The 24759-nt window shown below is 37.3% G+C and overlaps 1 protein-coding gene across 8 annotated transcripts in view; it reads right to left on the reverse strand.

The window, feature by feature from the left end:
* The window catches only part of TMCC1 (transmembrane and coiled-coil domain family 1), a 239531-nt gene that overhangs the window by 52955 nt on the left and 161817 nt on the right, over positions 1-24759 (reverse strand). The window contains exon 1 of one of the 8 annotated variants that reach the window (XM_034658811.1): positions 7382-8090. The exons of the other annotated variants lie outside the window; for them this stretch is intronic. Coding sequence (XP_034514702.1) covers positions 7382-7408 — 27 coding nt within the window. The 5' untranslated portion in view covers positions 7409-8090. Of the gene's footprint in view, positions 1-7381; positions 8091-24759 lie in introns of those variants that run through there. 8 annotated transcript variants of the gene reach the window in all.

The raw sequence follows: 24759 nt of genomic DNA on the forward strand, positions 1-24759 counted from the left end.
GGTGGCTCAGTCAGTTAAGTCAGGCTCTTGATATCACCTCAGGTCATGATGTCAGGGTTGTGAGATCGAGCCCTGCATAGGGCTCCACATTGGCAGGGAACCTGCTCAGGATTCTCTCTCAGTCTTCCTCTGCCCCTCCCCCCACCCTCTCTGGAAGGAAGGAAGGAAGGAAGGAAGGAAGGAAGGAAGGAAGGAAGGAAGGAACGAACTAAGGAAGGAAGGGAGGGAGGGAGGGAGGGAGGGAGGAAGATGGATAATCAGTTAAGAAATTGCTTTTTAGGGGCACCTGGCTGGCTCAGTCAGTAGAGCATGTGACTCCTGATCTCAGGGTTAGGAGTGTGAGCCCCATGTTGGGTGTAGAAATTACTTAAAACAACAACAACAATTGCCTTTCAAATCTAATAACTGTTTAGAAACAGAACATATGCAAAGTTTGAGATCTGAGACTGTATTTCTGAGAGCCATAGAAAAATGTATATTTTAGTTTTAAAAACAATCTATACATGTCTGTACATGTGTATTCGTGTACACGACATTCATCTGAGCCTCCTAAAATCTGAAGCTCTTGAAGAGGTTATCTTGTGAAACAGATGTTTATTTTATAGATAAGAAATAAAAGCTCTGGCATGTTAACTGAATTCCCCAAGTTCCTACCTGGTCATGTAGGGCTGGTACTATACCAGGTCTCTTAAGGAGAGTCTCAGTCTCTTGATAATATCATTCTTCTTTTTAGAAACAACAATGCAGTCTAGGGCCCTTGTCTCCAAGGTGAAAATGTTCATGCTGATCAGTCAAAACCACAACCACCTGGTCAGTAAGAACCAATAAAATTTCTACCTTACTCTAATCCTTTCCATGCTCCAAAAGAAGATATTGAACGTAGTTCTTTAAATCTTGCTCACTGTTTGAGGTATGAACAGCTGCCACCTGGATATCCTGCCCTTGGCTTTACTATTTCTCTTTATCCAGCTCCAAAACTCAGAGGTAATCTGGCATATAATTAGTTCAGTGGAGAATAACAGTCAAATGATGCAAGCAACTTACAACAGCTCATGCAAGGGAAAACATTAGATAAACAGGCAAAAACTGGATCGTTTCATAAACTGACCTATACTTGATAAATATATATGATAAAATGTATGTATCATAAATGTAAACACACTGATGCAGACTATAAAAGCAGCTTTAGTTTAGGAAGAAGTATGTAATCAAAGTTCTCTCCTCCTCTCCTCTTTCAAATTGTGTGACCTCACTGGCAGTTTGGTTCTTCAAAATGAAAATGGACCTCTTAAAAATTAAAATAATTACCTGAAGACACAGAGTTGTGGTAAACTTTCTCCAGACTACCCACTCCCCCATTTCATTCTCACATACTAATCCACGTAGTCTTTACTTCTTAAAGATTTGTTTCCTAACTAGCAGCTTCCTATTGCTGCCAATTCTGTTCCTAATAGCTCTTTGGTGAGACTCTTCTTGGAGTATTTGATCTCTCATTCTGAACACACCTTATCTCTAGTGACCACCATTAACAGAATAAATAAAAGCCTTTATTTCTAGGAAATTTAAAATTTCCTGGAACCCATCTGATAACTGTTAAATAGGACAATATGGGATCCAGTTCCTTGGTAAGGAAGAAGGCTGCACCATCTTTGGGGGGGATATCAAAGATATTTAATGTTGTGGCACTTCAAGTGGGCATCAAAATAATTTTCTCCCCTATTTAAATGACAACACTATAACATATTTATATGTATCTTGGTAAACTTCTGTGGGCATACTAATAATGTAAATTCCACCAGTGTATCAGAGAGTGCATATGTTTTACACTTTGGTAGAGATTACCAAATTACCCTTTGGAAGGCTTACAGCAATTTGATCTACTACCAACAGTGTAGGCGAATGACTGTGCCAGCTCTAGGTATCAAACTTTTGCATCTGATTACTCTGGTAAGTGAAAATAAAATCTCATTTTAAGTATCAGCTGCATTCCTTTAATTAAGGATAAACTTGACCATTGTTCGATATGTAATTTGATCATACATATTCCTTTTTTTGTGAGCTCTTTTGGATCCCCGTAAGAACCTTTTCCCTGAACTTGCAATCAGGACATAATTGAAGTATGCCTATATATTTTTTTTAAAGATTTAATTAATTAATTTATTTGAAAGAGAGAGAGTGCATGAGCGAGGGGGGAGGAAGAATCTCAAGCAGAGTCTAAGCTGAGTGCTGAGCCTGAGCTGAGTGCTAAGCCTGATGCGGGGCTTGATCTCAAGATTCTGAGATCATGACCTGAGGTGAAACCAAGAGTCAGGTGCTTTAACCTACTGTGCCACTGAGGCTCCCCAGAATGTGCCTAGATTTTTAAAAAATAGATAAGAGGAACCACCGGAAATAAGAAGCCAACTTGAATTAAGCTTCTACACTCTCCAGAAATGATTCTCTATAAATTTATTCTCACAGGTTTCCACTGAATATAAAATACTCTCTTCCACCCAAGTATCAGTCTAAACACGGTTTGTATTCTCTACTTCCGCAGACTTCCAACAACCACAACACTTTTAATGAAGAGCAAATGAGAATTAAAGGACATATTCTAATCATATTTCCTGGGCTTACACATCTCACATTTTCTATTCCACTTATCTGAAAAATAATCCGGATTGTTCCCCAAACTATTTTATCTAATAGAGTCAAACAGAGGACTAACAGAGAACTCCTTGTATTTTAGGTACTGAAGATGCATACACAGTTTGCATGTGTACACTCATACACCCTCTCCTCTCCCACCTCCATTTCCCCTACATATGGGGATTATAAGTATGAACATGAAGATGACAATTACAGTGACAGAGAAGGGAGTATCTCTGAGGTTGCCTTTTCTGCTTTTTTGACTTTTTGAAACTTTCCCTCCTACCTCGAACCCCGTCCCCAGTCTACCTTACAATACACACACTCTTGTCCACGCTCAAGGTAAAAATATATAAACTGAAGTCCAAAGGAGTCTACCTTTAGTTTAAAGGCCCACACGTATTTAACTGGAATCAAATTATGGACACTCCTTATTCCCCAGCTGAAAATACTCACCCTTCTCTAAACCTGTAAACAGTATAATTTTTCTGTTTTGTTTATTTTTGCAAGTTTTTATATTTCTAATAGAGACCATGAGTCCTTAAGTCAGAGATGTGTCTTACACATTACTGAACTCCTGAGAACTCCCACCACAGTACTTTATACTGAATGGCCAGTCACTGTTTCATTCTTATATTAGTTGAGTTCATATTTGTAAAGTGCTTTGAATAGTGCCTGCACATTTAAGTTTATTAAATAAAATAAATGAAAGAAATGGACCAATTTTCCCTCTCTACTGAATTTTTCCCATCAACATGATTTTTCCCATCTCCCACCTTTAAGAAACTTCTTTTTGACCTCATTTCCTCTACCAGTTACTGCTCACTTCTCTGCTCCCTATTGAAGTAAAACTCATTAAAATGGTCTCCAAATTCCTCTCTTCCCATTCTCAAACTCACTCAACTGGTTTTAATCTCATCATTCTACCAAAAAATGTTTGGGAAGATGACCAATCCTTCCTACATTACTATATTCAAAGATGAGTTCTTAGTCCTTACCTTACTTGACCTATCAGCATCATTTGACAGAGCTGCTGTTTCTCTCCTCCTATGAAGAATTTCTATACTTGGCTTCCAATACACCATACTCTTGATTTTCCTCATCCATCATGGGCCACACTATTCCTCCTCCCGTTATTCTCAAACCAGATTATTCAGGGCTCAGTTCTTTTTCCTCTTCTCTCCTTTATTTACATTCATTCCCTCTCTTGGTAACTTCATCTAGTCTTTTGATTTTAAATCCCATCTAATTGTATTTTCAGCCTTCAATTGTATTTTCAGCCCAGACCTCCTAAATTCCAGACTCGTATAGTCAGTTATTCTCAGACATCTAACGAACATCTCAGACTGAACTCTTGCTCTTTCCCACAAAACCCTACCCACCAGCAGACTTTGTATTTCGTTAATGACAAATCCGTTCTTCCAGCTGTTCAACCTAAAATCCTTGTAGTCATCAATTTCTCTCTTTCATACCTTACATCCAATCCACCAGAAAATCCTCTTGACTGTACATTCAAAATACATCCAAAATCTAACCACTTCTTATCATCTTCACTTCTGCTACTTTAGTCTGAGCCATTATCATGTCTTGCCTGGGTTAGCAGAATGGCCTTCTTACTGGTCTGCCTTGCCACCATATAATCTATTCTCAGTACTAAGCCAGAATGATCCTTTAAAAATAAAAGTCAAATCATGTCACTCCTCTGCTTAAAATTCTTCAATGTATTCCCTTTACATTCAAAGAGAGAGCCAGTCCTTAAAAATGGCTTCAAGGCCATAGCCACAAATTCATCCAATCAAGTATGCCTTTCTCTTTAAAATTTGACTTTCTCATTCCTTCCATCAAAAAGTGGAATCTATTTCTCCATCTTGTGAAACTGGGTTTGGTCATGGACTTGGCTTTGGCCACATGAACACCAAATGTGACACAGCAGAGACCTGAAATGTGTTTGTATATCAAGGCTTGCTCTCTTTTGCTACATCGAGATCTCCAGTAGGCTTTACATCTCAGTTAATGACAACTCCATCCTTACAGCTGTTCTGGCTAAAATCCTCATACCACATGGAGACAGGCTCAACTAACAGCCAGAACCAACTATCAGACATGTAAGGAAGCCCATCTTAGACCATCCAGCTCCACCTAAGCTACCCAGCAATGATTGACCTCTAGGCAAGACCAGCACAAAAACCACTCAACTAATCCCAGCCCAAATAGCTGACTCACAAGAACTGTGAGCAAATAAAATAGTTGTTTTAATTTTGAAGTCGTTTGTTTTACAGTAATAGACAACTGAGAAACTCTATTACATCTTTGACACCCCAATTCCTACCACTCTGCCCTCCCTTCTTGCTCTAGTCATACCAACCTCTCTTCTATTCTTTGTATATAATCAGGAACACTCCTGCTTTTGTTCTGGCTGTACCCTCTACTGGGAATGCTCATTTCTCAGACAGCTGTATGGCTAACAAGCTTATTTCTTTTAAGCCCTTCCTCAAATGTCTCTTAAACTTACTATCTTTTTAAAATAGCAGTCTACCCTCAGCACTTTCAATCTCACCCCCCTTTATTGTTTTTATAGCCCATCCTACTTCTCTAACACACTCCATAGTTTACTTATTAGGTTTATCATGTGTTGTCATCTTCCCCAACTAGAATGTAAGGTGCAGATGAGAGAGGAGTTTTATCTTTTAAAAGTTCACTGTTTGATACAATACAGCCCAATGTAAATAACACTTGTTTACAAGGTAAAGCATCTATATATGACCAAGTGATTACACATGTATGTTCTGAATTGCCACTGTAAATTCTGGGCATTTGTATAGAAAACCCCGCAATGTCAACATTGGTAAGGAATTATCTGGAATGCCTGCATTATATATATGACTTGAACATATAGATGTGTGGTGTTGCAGGGTTATTAAGAAAGGAAAGAGGGAATTATTCATCTTTAGAACTTGTCAATATCTGGAGATATTTTAATCTCTTTAAAAAACAGATATAAGTTCAACATTGTCCAGCTTTCTAAAATTCTCTATTTATTACCTACAGTCAAATGTATTTTCCCCTCAAATCTTCCTTCAAAATATTCATTCTGTAGTATACAATGAACTCTTAACAAAGCATGTTGCAATCTCACGTAAGGAGGACATATATGAACCCCAATCTATAGCAGTTTGATATATCCAGATAGTCATACTAAGAATTACAGATGCGGAGCAAGTACCTCATTTCTGAGTATTTTAATCACTGTTTCAATGAGAGTATTTTTGTTCACCAGAGTCAATGAATAGTTTAAGTGAGAGGGAGACATGGATAGGGAAGCAACAAAACAGTTTCATCTACAATCTTTTACTCAGGTACTCAGTATATTTTTAAGCAAATTTTCTCTGCTCATGAATTAATACAACCATGGAGAAAATCAACTAAAAATGTTTCAGTTACATTTTATATTCCCCTCCTCCCTTTCGACTGTCAATAAGGGGGGAAAGGAGTTAATTCTGTTTTACTATCAGTCTCCACCTCCTATCCTTTTAGGGCTCTCCCATGAATTCATTCTTTCTTTTTTTTTAATTTTTTATATTTTTTTTATTGAATTCTTTCTTTCTGACCAACCCATTCAATCTGAGGTAGCATTCTTAATAAAACACAGATAAGTAAACTGACCTTTTATAACCCCAGAACAAACAGAGATGTGCCAAGGTTTTAAAACCCAAGATACAAACAGAAAAAAAGGGTACAGAGCAGAACCACAAATCTCTTTAATAAAGTCAGTATTTACATTTTTAACCGTAAGTCATAAGAGAATAATTTAATATCAGAGTAAAAAATCTGGACCTTAAATCCAATGGCTCAAGGGCAAATAGTATTAATGTATATTCACTTTAGAATCAGGTAAAACTATTAAAAAATCTGTTCTGCTTTACCATTACCTCTTGGGAAATATCTGTGTATCATTTATAGAACCAATTCAAAAAATCATGGTAAAATCAAGCTATGGGCTAAGTTTTCTACTCAAGATTACAGATCAAATGTGAAAATGGTGGTTGTGTTGCATAAAGCTGGATCATCTTCCTATCCAGTTGTATCTCAGAGACCTGTTCTTCTGACCTGCAGCATAAACTTTAGCACTGAGATATGTGCGCACTGCTTTACAATTCAGAAAACTGCCAAGTCTTTGGGGAAAATACAGTGAAAACAAGTAGCTGAGCAATAAGGACTTTTGTTTTTAATGGGAGAAATATTTCAAACGGCTCTAATCCAAATTCTTATTTGTTATGCATGCCTAGCATCTTCAAATTTAACCCAAGCTTTTCCTAAGCTGCCAAAGGCAAATGAAACTCTTTTGTTCATTGAAGGAAACACTTGTTTTCTGATAACCTTTTTTGCCTGAGAGAGTGAGGATGACATTTACTCTGCACTGAAGCAGCCCATCACACGGGAGTCGGAACACTCCAGTATGATCTGAGCATGCCCACACAGTCAGAGTGCTCTGTACATTCCGCCCAAATAGCTATGGGCAAAATGAACAACTAGGAAACAGATAACATGCTTCCTGATTATTACAACCTCACACAAGTCAGTACAAAAATAGCAAATGCCCGTGGCTGAGATCTGCTGAAAAATGCTGAGTTTCAGCAGCTCAAAGCATTTCCTGTATCTATTTAACCAGCCCCCACTTAAAGCTGAAGAATTATAGGATTAAGGAAGAGATTTAAAAAAAAAAAAGACAGATACACACACATATACAACATACGGTTTCCGAGGAGAGTGAGGGTTCCATGCTTGTAAGGGAGAAAGAGGAGGAATATGCCGAATAATCCTCGGGTTTCTCCCAGATTTGAACATGCTGTACTGTGGCATGAGGTCAGCAGAGACTGACTCCAGCCCTGTGAGGCTGAATTCTACCCTGACAAAGCAGTATCACTGTAATATGAAGCAAAAGGATCCAGGGCATGTTGGCAGCTGTACAGAGTGGCTGTTCTAGAAAGTAATGGCAATTCCAAAACAAGAGATCTATGCTGTCACATGAGATAATCTTCAGCCCAGTTAAGCAATAAGAACCCAAAATACTTGAATCCTAAACACAGGCAGCTCAAAATATTAAAAGGTAGGAAAGAACTTTTCTCCTTGAACCTATTTTGTGTCTGGAGGAGATGAACAGAAGTGGGAAATTTGAAGAGCTATTGGTTGATTTGATTTGTATCACTAATAATATATTGCTTTTGATCTGAGCTGAGACACAGTCTTCTGGACACTGTGACCTAGGTGAGAAGCCCCAAACCTTCTCTATGATTTCACAACAGAGCAGGGGAAATATCCTGAAAATATACTTTTGGTAATGGATATATGCCAGAACTGAAGATAAGGTAAACAACCTCATTTCCCACACATACCCAGAAGGCAAAGGTTGTACAAACCTAATGCACATGACTGTTTTTTTTTTAGGGCACCAAGAATCTATGCAAGTGTTTACTGTTAGAAATTCTTCCCTGAAATAAGGGGAACACTAAAAAAGTCTTATGCAGGAAAAGGAGCCAGAGCATGGTATTTCTGTCAAGAGAAAATATGAGGCAATACACATATAATGCACATATAATAATAATTTTGTGGTCTCCCTTACATTACTAAAGTCCTACTCTAGACCAGAAGTGACCCAATTGTTTAATAAATAAAATTTAGCCAGGAAATGGCAGTAAACACAGGACACAGAGACAAAACAAAACAGTATGAAAGCACCACTGCAAGGTAAATTAAGTTCTTCAACAGTTCAGTATTAGCATAGATTAAATGAAGTTAGAATTTTATTTTTTTTTAAGTAGGCTCCATGCCCAACGTGGGGCTTGAATTCACAATCCTGAGATCAAGAGTCACATGCTCTACTGACTGATGCAGCCAGGTGCCCCACGAAGTTAAAATTTTAAATAAGTTGAAAATTTGCTTTATGCCGCACTATCAATTAAAAAAAAAAATCTTTCAAAGCTCTCTGTTACTTACATGAAAAAGTCCAAACAGCCAGGTGTGTCACATAATGATCCTGATGATCAGGTCTCTTCCTGCTTTTCACATTCTATCTCCTCTGTGTTCCATTCACTGAACTACCCATTACTGCCATTTCACAGGAATAGAAATGGAAGAGCAGGAGGGTTAATAACTTGCTCAGAGTTAAATGGCTAAGTGGTAGGCTGGGATTTAAACCACACTGTACAATTCTCACTCCACCCTCTTACCTACTACGTAGTTACGTTTACAATAAGAATTCTATCTTTAAGGAATCAGTAAAGACAGAACATGAGCACCTACAATGGTGTTCAGAAAGAGAGAAAAGTGAATCACTATAGGTTGGAGAAAAGCTTCAAAGAAAGAGGTAGAACTTAACACTGAGCTGTTCATCCAAATATCTGAGGCACTGTTCTGAAGAAGCATCAAAGAACAAATATATTATGCCTACATGCTAGCTGGGGAAGATAGCCAATAAACAAATATTAAATATGTATCCACTGGTGATGAGTGCTATGAAGAAAAATAAAGCAGAATAAAGAGGACAGAGGATGATGGGGCCTCTCTGATAAAAGAATATCTGACCAGAGATCTGAATGAAAGCATACAGATATCTGGGGAAAGGTATTCCAGGGAGAGATACCAAGTTCAAAGGCCTTGAGACAGGAATGGATTTGGTGTGCACAAAGAATGCCAAGGAGGATGAGTGACTAAGGGAGGGAAAATAGACAATAAGGACAGAGAGGCTCGGTGAATGAAAGCAGGGTTGGACTGTGTATAACACTGTAGGCTACTGTAAGGAAGTCAATGGGAGTCTTCAGCAGAGTTAGGAAAGGTTTTAGGTTTTAACAGGATCACTCTGAGTAAAGAACAGACAATGCTGGAGTTAAGTGAGGGCTGGGAGACAGGAGAGTGCTTAGGAGGCTGTTACAATAGTCCACACAAGACAGTTCAAGTCAAGTACCTATGCCATGTTACCTGACATCCACTGAGGGAGCAAAAAACAGGTATTAAATACATAATGGAAGTGGGGGTGGAGAGGGATAAGGAAGAAAGAAATAAAGGAAAGGCTTTTCACTTACAGGATACACTAGTTTAAATTTTATAAGTACTAGTTCACGAATATTGGATTTATAAAGGAGATATACATAATTTGATTATACATTTCCAACTCCCAATCAAGGCTTTTTTTGGATGTATACTTGTACCCAAATACCTAATAGGTGATCTTACAATTTCTAATAACCATTCATTAAGAATTTTACTTAAAGATGTAATTCGGCATCTTATTAATAAGTCTAGGAAACAAAAATATCACCAAATAGGAAAAACTATTACTGGGTAGTTTCAAAAGAGGTAGTTTTTAAATACTGGATATATAGTTTCCCATATTAATAAATTTTGCTTTAGATCATTTTACAGGGACTTCTGAAAGGATAATTTACTTTGAACGTGAATTTTTGTGTTGGTATCTAGACTGTCAAAGGAAATTTTGATTCCTGTTGTAGGATATACAGGGAACAGTGCCCAGAAAGGTCATTATTATCAATTGAAAAGGAGTAATTGTAGTCTATTTTTGAGTCCTGAGCTTCTTTCCTATGATCTTAACACAAGGCCAAGAGAAAACACATTTGAGAGGGCAATAAAACCTTTCTTTGGTGTATGGGGTTTAGTCCGCCACGAAGCTAGGAGGCATGAACTAATGTTTTTTATTTCCTTCTGTGAACCAGAATAGGAACAGAAGGGAGCATCTGATAAGTTATATAAACCTGTACAGACACAGCACTATATAGCTACAGACTTTACGCCAAAAATGAATAGGAATTAGTAGGGGGACAAAAGGAGTTCATCATTCATACCTCATCTACAGAGGAAATGTGTGACTAACAAAGGGATGAAACAGTTACACCCCTAAATTACTCTCTCCAAAGTCCAAAGCAAAATTTTCTAAGAGGAGGGAAGGATCCTGTATTAATTTATTAAATAAGTATTACCATGTGTCAGGCCCTGTGTCCGGCATTTAGGGATGAAAAAATGAATAAGATGAACAGGTCTTGCTTGCTATTGACATTAGAGATCATTTGTATTTTCTAGACTACAATATTTCTTAACACTTTGTAAAAACTCACACCCCTCTTCAGTAACTTTTCATTCCATATTCTATGTCCTCTCCCCAGCCTAGAATCTTTGCTTTCTGTAATTTATATCGTGGATAAGAATTATAACAACTCTTCTTTCATTTTTTCAAATCATACATCTCCATCAGAGATCCTGGTCTCTAGAGCCTTCTAGGGATGTTAAGAAGCACTATCCAGATCAAACACCTCACTTGTAGTATGAAAGCCAAGATACTGGAAGAAGTGAAGGGTGCAGCAATGGCCAGATCAGATCTATAATCCATATCTTCTATTTCTCTATTTATGTTCTTTCTACTACACCACAATGCTGTCCTCCTACCATCTTTTTCCTACTTCGTGTGTTCATTCCATAGTAATCTGGTTTCTTGTGTTTACCACTGCTTAAAAACAAAGGAAAAAGAAACGAGCAAAAAACAAAAACACCCTCAATTTCTGCAATGTACTAATTTTGTAGGATGTTTCTGGTTTAGTATTCCTGCCTTATATCTTCACCATATAAAAACCTTCGTGGAGGCTTTCTTTTTTCTTTTCTTTCTTTTTTTTTTTTTTTTTTGACAAATTACTTCTTTGGATGCTATCTGACTATATGTTTAAAAAGGTTCCTTTCTATCCCCAAAATTAATCCCAATGTTGTCTGCAGTGCTATGTAAGCTCTTGGGTGTGGTTGTTAAAATTTAGATATTATCGATACATATAACATTGTATTAGTTTTAAGTGTACAACACAATGATCTGATACATGTGTATATTGCAAAATGATTACCACAGTAAGTTTAGTTAATATCCATAACCACGTATGGTTACAAAAATTTTTCCTTTTGATGAGAACTTTTAAGATCCACTCACAGCATCTTTCATGTGAGTGCCTCTGGAACCACATTCCCTATACTGACAGTCAATTAATGATAGAATTAAGGGGGAAAGTAATTGGGTACACAAAGAATGAACTGAAATCTCTGCCAAGATGTGGGTCTACAGGGCACCTGGGTGGCTCAGTTGGTTAAGTGGCTGCCTTCAGCTCAGGTCATGATCTCGGGGTTCTGGGATCAATCCCCACATCAGGCTCCCTCTGCCTCTGCCCTTCCCCCCCAGCTTGTGTGCACGCTCTCTCTCATAAATAAATAAATAAATAAATAAATAAATAAATAAAAATTCTTTAAAAGAAAAAGATGTGGGTCTATAATCATCAACAGTTATAGGAAAATAACACATTTCAACAAGTTTCAAACAATCACAGTTTACATTTTTTTAAATAACAGGCAATCTCCTTCAATTATTCCCTCTTAGATACTGGAGTCTCTTAATGTTTTTGTTGAAGGAATATGGATAATCTGGAAGGAAACTTGTTTTAAGAAAAAACCAAAAAAACAAAAAGCACTCACCATCTGTGAAAGACAATTTGGAGGCCCCTAATGAGCAGCACTCCTTGTGTTCATGCCCTATAGCTTCCCACACTGACTCTGGGTTTGGTCACAGGTCTAACTACAGCAAATGGGGCGTTAGCAAGCATGATGCAGAGATCTGGTAAGTGCCTAGAAATCGGAGACTGTTCTTTTGAACACTCCATGGAACCCAGTGACCATGCTGCAAAAGAGCCCAACCAGCCAGACCGAGAGTACTAAGAGTGGAAGGCTCGACGTCGTTGGCCAAGAGCCACAGCTAAATCCTGAGTCAATGGCTAATACATATTGCTAGCCATGTGAGTGAGGCCATTTGGACCTTCTGGGCATCCCAATATCCCAACCAATACAAAGGAAAGCAGAAGAACCACCTGGTCAGGCCATAGAATCATGACATATAAATTGTCACTTTATGCCACTACGTTTTAAAAAAAATGTTTTAAATTAGCACTATAAAATTAACTTTTTAGACATGTGTACAGTTCTATGAATTTTAAAACATGCATAGATTCATGTAACTATCAGCATAATAAGAACAAAGAGCAGTTCCATTGCTCTAAAGACTCTTTTGCGAAAAATGTTCACCATTACTAATCACTGAGGAAAGCAAATCAAAGCCACAGTGAAATACCACCTCACAGCAGTCAGAATGGCTAGTAATGAAAAACACAAGGAACAAGTGCTGGTGAGGATGTGGAGAAAAGGGAACGCTCATTCACTGTAGCGGAGTGTGGGGGGAGTGTGTAAACTGGTATAACCACTGTGGAAAATGGTATAATAAATAAAATTACCGAGGTGCCTAGGTGGCTCAGTCAGTTGAGCGTCTGATTCTTGATTTTGGCTCAGGTCGTGATCTCAGGGCTGTGGGATCAAGCCCTGGGTCAGGCTGTGCGCTCAGTGCAGAAAGTGCTCGTCCCTCTCCCTCTGCTCCTCCACCCCACCTCAAATAAATAAATAAAAATCTTTTAAAAAAAAAATAGAATTACCATATGATCCAGTACTTCCACTACTGGGTATTTACCCAAAGAAAACAAAAACACTAATTCAAACAGATATATGTACCCCTATGTTTACTGCAGCATTATTGACAATAGCCAACACGGGGAAGCCATGCAAGTGTTAATTGATCAATGAATGGATAAAGAAGATACGGTACATAAATACAGTGGAATATTAACCATAAAAAAAGAACAAAATCTTAATCTTACCATTTGCGACAACATGGATGCACCTAGAGGGAATTTTGCTAAGTGAAATAAATCAAATCATATGATTTCACCTCTATGTGGAATGTAAAAAAAAAAAAAGAACAAATAAACAAAAAAATGAACAGACTCTTAAAATACTCTTAGAGAACAAACTGGTGGTTGCCAAAGGGGAGGTAGTGGGGGCGATGGGTGAAAGAGATTAAGGGGTACAAACTTCTAGTTATAAAATAAACATGTCACGGAGATGAAAAGTACAGCATAGGAAATATAGTCAATGATACTGTAATAATTGTGGGGTAACAAATGGTGACTGCACTTATCACAGTGAGCAATGAGTAATGTTGAACTGTAGAACTAATATAACACTGTATGTCAATAATACACCATAAATAAATAAATAAATTACTCCCTTGTGTAGTCACACCTAACCCCACCACTAATGCATAATCCATTCTTTTCACCATGATTTTGTCTTTTTTGAGAATGTGATATAAACAAAGTCATATACTATATAACTTTTGAGATGATTTCTTTTACTCAGCACAATGTCTCTGAAACTCATGCATTGAGGATATTGTATATATCAATGGCTCATTTCTTTTTATTGTTGAGTAGTAGTCCACTATATGGATGTACCACAGTTTGTTTATCCACTCACTTGCTGAAGGACTTTTGGACGGTTTCTACTTCTGGCAATTATGAACAGAGCTGCTCTAAACATTGGTATGAAGAATTTTGCGGAAACATTAATTTTCACTTCTATAGGTTAAAAACCTGGGAATGGATTTGTTGGGTCAATGTTAAGTGTACATTTAACTTAAAAAGAAAATCACCAAACTGTTTTACAGAGTAGTTGTACCATTTTCTTTTCCTATAAACAATGCAGTAGGGTTATTGTCTGCATCCTTGTCAATATCTGAAATGGTCAGTTTTCATTTGTGCCATTAGACTGGTATTATCTCTTCATGGTTTTAATTTGCATTTCCCTAATGGTCAATAATGCTAAATATTTTTCATATTTATTTACCACTGTACATCCTCTTTGGTAAACAGACTATTTAAGACATTCAAATTCAACCATTTTTCAAATGGTTTTTTTAATTTTTCCTGGTCAGTTCTGAAAGTTTAAAAATATACTCTGAATATATGGCCTTTGTCAGATATATCTGCAAAATTTTCTCCTAGGCTGTAGCATGACTCCTCATTCTCTTAATAGTGTTTCTCATCATTAAAATTTTTTTAAAAAATTTTTGATGAATTTCTTTTTATCATTTTTTAATGTTATGAATTGTGCTTTAGGTGTGATACCTAAGAACATTTTGCCTCATCCCAGGTCAAAGATTTTCTATGTATTCTTCTGAAGGTTTTATGTTTTACATATAGATTTATGATCTATTTTGTGTAAATTTTTACATAAAGTGTGAGATCTATGTAGAGTTTCATATTTTTGCATATGGATGTCAACTTTGTCCAAAATCTTTTTTTTTAAACACTATCCATTTTCCATTGAATTATCTTTGCATTTTAATGAAAAATGAATTGGACATATTTATGTGGTTCTATTTTTGGACTTCGTAGTACGTTCCAGTAATCTACGTACCTATCCTTTTGCCAATATGATACCATCTTGATTATTGTAGCTTTATGATAAGTTTTGAAACTGGGTAGGATAATTCACTCAGCTTTATCCTTCTTTTCCAAAATTGGGTTTGGCTATTCCAGTTCCTCTGCCTTTCTACATAAATTTGAGAAAAAGCTTGTCTATAATTACAAAAAAAAATTCTTAAGATTTTTTACTGGAATTGTATAAATCTGTGGAACAACTGGAGAGAAATGACATTTTTAGAATGCTGAGTCTTCCAATCCCTGAATATATCTCTGTATTTTTATATCTTTAATTTCTTTCATCAGTGTTTTATAATTTCAGCATACAGATCCTATAATATGATTTTTATACTTAAGTATTTTTCTCTTGCTGCCTTTATAAATAGTAAATCCTTTCCCCCAATTGTTCATTGCAAGTATATAAAAGCTCAATTGTTTTGTGTGGGTTGGCACTGTTATCTTTAGATCTTGCTAAACTCATAAGTTCTAGGAGTTTTTTCTGGATTCCTTGGGATTTTCTCTGTAGGCAGTCACGTAGCTGTGAGTAGAGGCAGTTTTATTTCTTCCTTTTCAATTTGTATGCCTTTTATTTCTTTTTCTTGCCTTATTGTACCAGCTAGCACTTCAAGTACAATGTTAAATAGGAGTGGTCAGAGAGGACATCCTTGCCTTCTTCCCAATCTTAAAATGAAAAGATTCAGGCTTACGACAGTAAGCTGCAGTTTAGAATTGTTTTTGTTAGATGCCCTTTATCAGCTGAAGAAATTTCCTTCTAGTTTGCTGAGAGTTCTAAACAATGAATGGTCAAGTTTTGTCAAATATTTTTCCTGAATCAACTGATATGTGGTTCTGATTGTTTGGGTTGTCAATGTTGTGAATTACATCGTTTGATATTCAAATACTGAGCCAGTATTGCATTCTTGATATAAACTACACTTGGTCATGATATATTTTTCTTTATATACATTGCTATGTTCAATTGGTACTTTGTGGAGCATTTTCTCATCTACGTTTGTGAGGGATATTGGTCTGTTTTCTTGTACAGCTTTTGTCTGGTTTTGATATCAGAGTAATGGCTGGCCTCATAAAATGGAGTCCCTTTCTCTTTTATTTTCTGGAAGAAATTATACAGAGTTGGTCTATTTCTATAAATGTGTGGTAGAATTTGCCAATGACTCTGTGTGATTTCTTTTTCAGAATGTTTTGAACTACAAATTTCATTTCTTTAATAGCTATAGAACTACTCAGACTATCTTTTCAACTTCGGTGAGTTTTGGTAGTTCACTGTTTGAGAGTTTGGTCTCCTCCAATAAGTTGCTCATTTATGTTTATAGTAGTTCCTTACAATCTTTTTGATATCTGTGGGTTTACAGTGATATCCTCTCTTTCATTCTGTATGTTAGTACTTCATGTCTGCCATCATCATCTTGCTAGAGATTTGTCAATTTTATTTATTTTTATTTTTTAAAAAGGTTATTTATTCATTTGAGAGAGCAGGGGGGAGAGGGAGAAGCAGGCTCCCGACTGAGCAGGAAGCCCGATGCGGGGCCCAATCCCAGGGCCTTGGGATCAAGACCTGAGCCAAAGGCAGACGCTTAACCAACTGAGCCACACAGATGCCCCTAGATCTATCAATTTTATTAATCCTTTCTACAAACCAGCTTTTGTTTTCATTGTTTTGCTCTAGTTTCTTTGTTTTAAATTTCATTGGTTTCTGCTCTTATTTTTATTATCTCCTTCCTCTGCTTGCTTTGGGTTTATCATTTTTATACTTCTTCTAATTTGTTAAGCTTGGTGCTTAGATTGATTTGATACTTTTTTTTTCTAATATAAGAACTTAATGTTATAAATTACCCTCTACTATTTTAGCTGCATCCACCCATTTTTTAGAAGATTTATTCATTTATTTATTTTAGAGAGTGGGAGAGAGAGTGCGTGCATGCAGTGGGGAGTGGGAGAGGGAGAGGAAAAACTCAAGCAGACTCCGAGTTCAGTGCGAGTCTGACATGGGGCTCAATCTCACAACCCCGAGATCAGGACCTGAGTCTAAACCAAGAGTCAGACGCTCAACCAACTGTGCCACCCAGGCGCCCCTCCCCCAAATTTTTGTGATGTATTTTTTATATTTTCATTTTCTCTCAGCTCAAAATATTTCCCAATTTCCTTTGAGACTTTCTCTTTGACTTATGCATTTAGAAGTGTGTTGTTTCATATCTAAATGTTTAGATATTTTCCTGTTATTTTTATGTTATTGTTTCCTAGTCTAACTCTCCTATGGTCACAGAACATACCTTATTTCAATTCTTTTGAATTTATTTCAGGTTAGTTTTATCATACATGATAGGGCCTATCTTGACTGGTACTTGGGCACTTGAAAAAATATGTATTCTGCTGTTGTTTAAAGTATTCCAAACACATCAACAGATCCAACTGGTGGAAGGTGCTATTTAGTTCTTTTTTCTTCTTCTTTTTAAGATCTTATTTATTTATTTGAGAAAGAAAGAACAAGCAGAGGGAAGGGGTGGGAAAGAACCAGACTCCTCCTCCTGAGCGGGGAGCCCAATGCAGGGCTCAATCCCAGGACCCTGAGATCATGACCTGAGCTGAAGGCAGATGCTTAACTGACTGAGCCACCCAGGCATGCCTAGTTCTTCTATATCCTTGCTGATCTTCTGCCTACTACATTCTATATAACACCGAGAAAGGACTGCTGAAGCCTCTAACTGGAACTGTGGATTTATCTCCCTTTTCAGTTCTATCCATTTTTTCTTCCAATATTCTCAAGCTCTGTTATTAGGAGAACATTTAATATTTTATGTACATATACAGTTTTAGGGCTGTTATGTTTTCTTGGTGAACTATTTTTTATCCTTATGTATTATCTTTATTTCTAGTAATTTTCCTTGCTCTGGAGTCTACTCTCAAGCTTTTTTTTTTTTTTTTTTTTTAAGATTTATTTATTTTAGAGACAGAAAGAGCGAGAGAGCAAGTGCACTAGCAGGAAGAAAGGGGAGGGGCAGAGGGGGAGGGAGAGAGAGAATCCACAAGCAGACTTCCTGGTTGAGCACAGAGCCCTATGCAGGGCTCATCCCAGGACTTGGCAATCATGACCCTGGTTGAAATCAAGAGTCAGCCGCTCAACTGACTGAGCCACCCAAGTGCCCTGAATTATACCTTTTTCTGTCCCCTTTCTTGTAACTTATTTATATCATTATATTTGAAGTGAATTTTTTCATAAGCAGGAGATAATCAGAGTTTTTTTGTTTTGCTTTTTAAATCTACTCTGGGGGCACCTGGGTGGCTCAGTCGGTTGAGCTGTTGACTCCTGGTTTTGGCTCAGGTCATAAACTCAGGGTTGTGGGATTGGGCCCTGCATTCGGGCTCCACTCTCAGCATGGAATCTGCTTGAGATTTTCTCTCTCCCTCTCCCTCTGCCCCTCCCCCTGCTCATACTCTCTTTCTAAAATAGATAAATAAATCTTTTTAAAAATCCACTCTGATAAGCTGTCATTTAATTGGCATGTTTACATCATTTACATTTAATGTAAATTACCAATGTCTGAATTCAGGTCCCCAATTTTATTATTTGTTTTCTGTCTATCCTCTGTTTTTCATTCCATTTTTTTCCCTCTCCCTTCCTGCCCTCTTCTGGGTTATCTGAACAGTTCTTATCTTTCACATTTTAATCTATTGTGTTTTTTACTACATTTTTTTGGGCCAGGTTTTGTTTTTCTGTGGTTGCTCCAGGGATTACAATATACAAGTGTAACTTTTCACAGACTATTTAAAATCAATATTTTACCACATCAAGTGAAAGTACAAACCTTATCATTATCACCATTTTAGGTTCTTTCACCCTCTCTTCATATGTATTATATATCTATATATATTGAAAATCCTATTATTGATGTTATAATTCTTTGCTTTCTATTGTTAATTGAAGAATTCAAGAGAAGTATAACTATTACCGAGATATTAACCATTTCTGTTGCTCTTCCTTCATTCTTGAAGTTCCAAGTTTCCTTCTATCTTAAGAACTTTCTTTAGCAATTCTTTTACAGCAGAATCTAGTAGTTGCAAATTCTTTTCATTTTCCTTCTTTTGAGAATATCTTTATTTTACCTCATGCCTGAGGGATACTTTTGCTAGACATAAAACCTTAAATTGATACCCCTGCCACCAGCACTTTAAAAATGTAATTCTACTTCTTTCTGTCATCCAAGATTTCTGATGAGAAATATGTAGTCATCTGAAGAGTTGTTTCTCTGTAAGCACTATATCATTTTTCTCTGCTTTAAAGATTTTTCCTTGTCTTTAGTTTTGGTGCAATTATAGTTTTAGTTATTATGTGTTTGGGGGTGGGTTTGTCTTTATCCTTTTTTGGATTTCTTCAGTCTATAGATTTGAATCTTGAATCTATAGGTTTAGGTTATTTGCCAAATTTGGGGAGTTCCTAAGCATTAGTTCTTCAAATAAATTTTCTATACCACTCCTTTACCTCTCATGTTGGAACTCTGATGACATGAACATTAGACCTCTGTCATTGTCCCACAAGTCCCTAAGTTTCTCTTTAGTTTTTTTCTTAATACTCCCCCAACCCACTGGATAATTTCTACTTATCTATTTTCATGTTCATTGGCTCTTTTCTCCGTCATTTTCATTCTGCTATTGATCCCATCCAGGGATTTTTTTTTTTTTCATTTACTGTATTTTTCAGTTCTAAAATGCCCATTTGATCCTTTACCTCTTTTATTTCTTTGTTGAGACCTTCTATCTTTCTATTCATTTCAAGAATGTTTGCGCCCTTGCTTGTTGGAACATTTTTAGAACTGCTGCTTTAGAGTTTTTGTCAGCACTATGTCTGTTTTTTTGGCACTGGCATCTTTTGACTGACTTTTTCTATGTGAATTGATTTTCCTATGTTTTTCAAATGCCAAGCAATTTTTTATTGTATCCTTGACTGTTTGGACATTATTATAAGATTCTATCTAGGTCATCTTAAAATCCTACAGAGAATACTGATATTTTCTTTTAGTAGGCAATCAACCCAGTTTTCTTTAGGCCATAGTTTCTGACCAGCCTTCTGTGGATTGTGGTTTCAATTCAGTTAAGTTTTTAAAGTCTTTACAGTGCTATTTGGATCTGTCCCATATGTGTACCACCCTGTTGCCAATCTGGTACCTAAGCAGTGGTCTAACCTATACTTCATTTTTCAAAGAGTAGATATGTTTTTTGGGGTTGAATTTCTACACGTATAGCATATGAGTAAGCCCAGGAGTTCATAATAAAATTTTAAGAGTTTATTTCCCTAGCTTCTCCCTTTCAAAACCACCCCAGTATTTTCTGGTTAACGAGGGTTCCCCTTTCCTGTCACATAGCCAGAAAGCTTGGGCTTTATTTACTTCACTGTCACACAACTTCTACAATGTCTGTGTCTGGAGCCAAGCAGCTGAAGGAGAGAGAGAAAAATAAGCAAATGGGGTCATTCTACCTTTTTGGGACTAAAGCTCCACTGATCACAGAGAAAGGTTCCCTGCCCCCAGGGCTTTAGGCTCCTGTCAGACCCCAATCTGCTGCCATCACAGAACTGCTCGAGACTCATGGCACAAGAAAAGAGAGAAAAGAAAAAAAGGACAACAAAAGGTTTCTGTACTTTTTCTGAGCATTAGAATATCACTTTTTTTTTTTAAAGATTTTATTTATTTATTCGACAGAGATAGAGACAGCCAGCAACAGAGGGAACACAAGCAGGGGGAGTGGGAGAGGAAGAAGCAGGCTCATAGCAGAGGAGCCTGATGTGGGGCTCGATCCCATAACGCCGGGATCACGCCCTGAGCCGAAGGCAGACGCTTAACCGCTGTGCCACCCAGGCGCCCCTAGAATATCACTTTTTTATTCCTTGCATCTGAACTGATGGTTTCTCCTGAAGTTCTATTAACATTGATACCCACTTCTGTGTTTTAGGCTGTGCTGGATTTAGGCCTGAGGACACCAGTATGGGAGAAATCTGAGTTCTAACTTAGCTCTATAGTACTTTAAGATCGCCTTTTCAGAATTTTCAAATAGTTGCTCTATGCCAGGTTTTTAAAACTGTATTCAGTGGGAGAGACTGGGTGAAATGTACCTGCTCCATCTTACTCAGAACCAGAATCTTAAGCTACTAAGTTCTGACATGGTTTGTTACATAGCAACAGATGATTGGTACACACTCCAACTCAAGAACCATCATTTAAGCGCAATGCACATGAAATAACACATTGTTTACACATTTTCTCTAGAAAAGTCACCAGATAATTATCAGGTAGCTGCTACCAATTCAGGAGTAGAATATTCTAGGCTTTCTTAATTTGGTTCCTAAGAAATAGATTCAGTTTCATTACTGAAGTAATCAAAATGATAGCAATGAAAAACTGTGAACACTTGTTACTTAGTAGAAGTGGGTTTATTCTGCTGTCAGATATAATTTGTCAATAAAGGAACTGACATCTCATTCTTTCATGCCCTTGCTGATCATTAGTCAGAAGAGCTAAGAGAATCATGGTAGGAAATTGGAATGACAAGGATATAATTGGAAAGCGAAAACACCTTATGAGAAATTATTTTCCTCAAAGTTATTCTTGTATAGAATTCCTAAAAGGTTTTTTATACTCTTGAAGACAAAAGTATTTTACCAGCAAGCAGCATTTCACTAGAATAGCCTACTAAACTACATAATCAAGCAATGATATTTCCTGAGGGAAAAATCTGGGATGTCAATCAGCTCCACTGTCTTTCTTTCTTTTCTTTTTCTTTTTTTTTTTTTAAGATTTTATTTATTTATTTGGCAGAGAGAGAGGAAGAGCACAAGCAAGAGGAGTTGCAGGCAGAAGGAGAGGGAGAAGCAGGCCCCCAGCCTGATGTGGGGCTCGATCCCAGGACCCCAGGATCATGACCTGAGCCCAGGGCAGATGCTTAACTGACTGAACCACCCAGGCGCCCTTTCACTGTCTTTTCATAAGCTTTGCCCAACATAAGCAAATTACCATGAAGAAAACTAGCTGTGTAGATACCAGTTCATACCCACACACAGCAAAAATTTCAAGTGTCTGTAAAGATGTGGGGTAATGGGAACTTTCAGACACTGTTGATGGGTGTTTAAATTAGTACAGTCATCTGGATAGCGATTTGGCCATGTCTAATTATATTAAACATGAATATACGGCACAGCCCAATAATTCCATTTCTAGGTATATATATATTAGAGAAACTCTCTTGTACATGTGTGCAGGGAGACATTTTGAAGAATATTCATTGCAGCACTTGTTTATGAAACAACAAAATATTGGAAACACCCTTTATATCTATTAACAGGAGAACAATATAAATTGTGGTATATTCACCCAACAGGATACTGTACAGCAATTAAAATAAATAGAACAGAACTGTATGTATCAAAGTGAGTAAATTTCAAAAGGATGACACTGTATAAAAAAAGAAGTTATAGAATACTATGTATTATTTATGAATATATGCATACGCAATAAAATTACATAAACATAGTTCATTAAAAATACTAAATTCAGAATAGTAGTTATGTTCAAAGAAGGGGGAATGGATTGAGGAGTGGTACACACAAATTAAACTTTATCTGAAGCAAATAGAGCAAAATCAGAAGTTTGAAAAGGTCTGGTAATGGTCCTTGGGTATTTATTATGTTATTCTCTTTATTTCTGTTTGTTTGAAATATTTATAATATGACAAGCACAAAAGAAAAAAATTATAAAATGTATATACCAGTTACATTATTGTGTAACCAGTTACATGAACACCCACATGTTTAGTGAAAAAATATATATATTTTTAAAAGATTTTATTTATTTATTTGTCAGAGAGAGAGCAGAAGCAGGGGGAACAGCAGGCAGAGGGAGAAGCAGGCTCCCGATGTGGGACTCAATCCCAGGACCCTGGGATCATGACCTGAGCTGAAGGCAGATGCTTAACTGATTGAGCCACCCAGGCATCCCGAAAAAATAATATTCTGACAATACATTAGCTAAATACACGCACATACAATAAAAGCTGTTTAAAAAGGCTAAGACAGGGGTGCCTGGCTCAGTTGGTTAAGCATCTGACTCTTGATTTCAGCTCAGGTCATGATCTCAGGGTTGTGAGATCAAGCTCCATGTCAGGCTCCAAGCTGAGCCTGGAGCCTGCTTAAGATTCTCTCTCCCTCCTCCCTCTCCCTCTGCAACCCTCCCGTCACCTCCCATCTACATGAGCATGCACACACACCGGTCTCTCTCTCTTTTAAAAAAAAAAAAAAAAAAAAGATGGCTAAGAGAACCAGAGGCTATGAAGGTTTAAGTACATTTCAAAACTATACAAATGAGAGCAAGCAGATGTGAACATGTGTAAGAAACCTAATGACCAGGCTAGCTTCTGTTACATCTTAAGTAAGGATCTCATCAATCAAGATTCTAAGGAGAGCTGAGCTGTCTATAATCTCTCTGCTTTCCCTAGCCATCATCTGCTACAGTACAGTACAGCAGGTTATTTGGCACAGTTGTAGTTTGGTAGTGATTCTACTCAAAGACGGGAACTGGCAGAAGCCTGTCTACTACCTGAGGGTGCTTTTGGAACCTCTGGGAAGGGTAACATAGACTGAGTAGGGCCAACAGATTTGCTCTTGCCTGTAGAATTTAAAAGCGGTATATTACGGGCAGAGCAGCAACAGGAGTTTTACTCACTCTATACCCTCTTCTACTAGCTCTAATATGAATCAGTAGGGAAGGAAGTAGGGACTGTGTCTTTCTAACCATATAAATGATCCAGAAATCTGCCAGGTCACCTAGGTTGAGGCTGCAGATCTCTTACAAGGAAGTGCAGGCAGGTAATATGCTCCAGAATCACTGTGCTCACTTGGTAACTACTAGCACAAATGCCAAACTTTCTATTCTACTGACTCCTGTGCAGTTATAATATAACTGGCAGGATATGTCTATAACCCCTAGGAAGCCTGCCAGAATGCTACGCTGTAGTCATTAAGAATAGAAAAGACTGAAGCAGTTATTTTAGCATACAGTTGTCACACTTCAGTTACATATCCCCTTATGCTAGTAGTTGGGCAAAAATAAGTCTAGGCAGTTGAATCACTGTGATAAAAATTTTCCTCCTTTAAAAAATGAAGGTTGGCCCAAGCACTGATAACCATTCTTTTGGGTGTTTTGTTTTGTTTTTGTTTTTTCCTAGGAGTAAAACACATGGCTTTTGCCATATGCTTTTATTTTTTTTTCTTCCAAGGTTTTATTTAAATTCTAACTAGTTAACATACAGTGCAGGGGCGCCTGGGCGGCTCAGTGGTTAAGTGTCTGCCTTTGGCTCAGGGCATGATCTCAGGGTCCTGGGATTGAGCCCCACATCGGGCTCCCTGCTCTGCTGGGCGCCTGCTTCTTCCTCTCCCACTCCCCCTGCTTGCGTTCCCTCTCTTGCTGGCTGTCTCTCTCTGTCAAATAAATAAATAAAATCTTAAACACACACACAAACAAAAAACATACAGTGCAATATTAGTTTTAGGTGTAGACTTTAGTGATTCATCACTTACATATAACACCCAGGGCCCATCGCAACAAATGCCCTCCTTAATGTCCATGACCTGCTTAACCCATCCCCCACCCACCTCTCCTCCAGTAACCATCAGTTTGTTCTATGATAACCATTCTTTTGAAGTCTGAGCAGTCTTTCTCTTTTACTTTCAGTTACAAAAAATTTCAAATATACAGAAAAATAGAATGTTATAATGAACAGC

Source organism: Ailuropoda melanoleuca, chromosome 4 (assembly GCF_002007445.2).
Source record: "Ailuropoda melanoleuca isolate Jingjing chromosome 4, ASM200744v2, whole genome shotgun sequence".
In the NCBI taxonomy this organism is placed as follows: domain Eukaryota; kingdom Metazoa; phylum Chordata; class Mammalia; order Carnivora; family Ursidae; genus Ailuropoda; species Ailuropoda melanoleuca.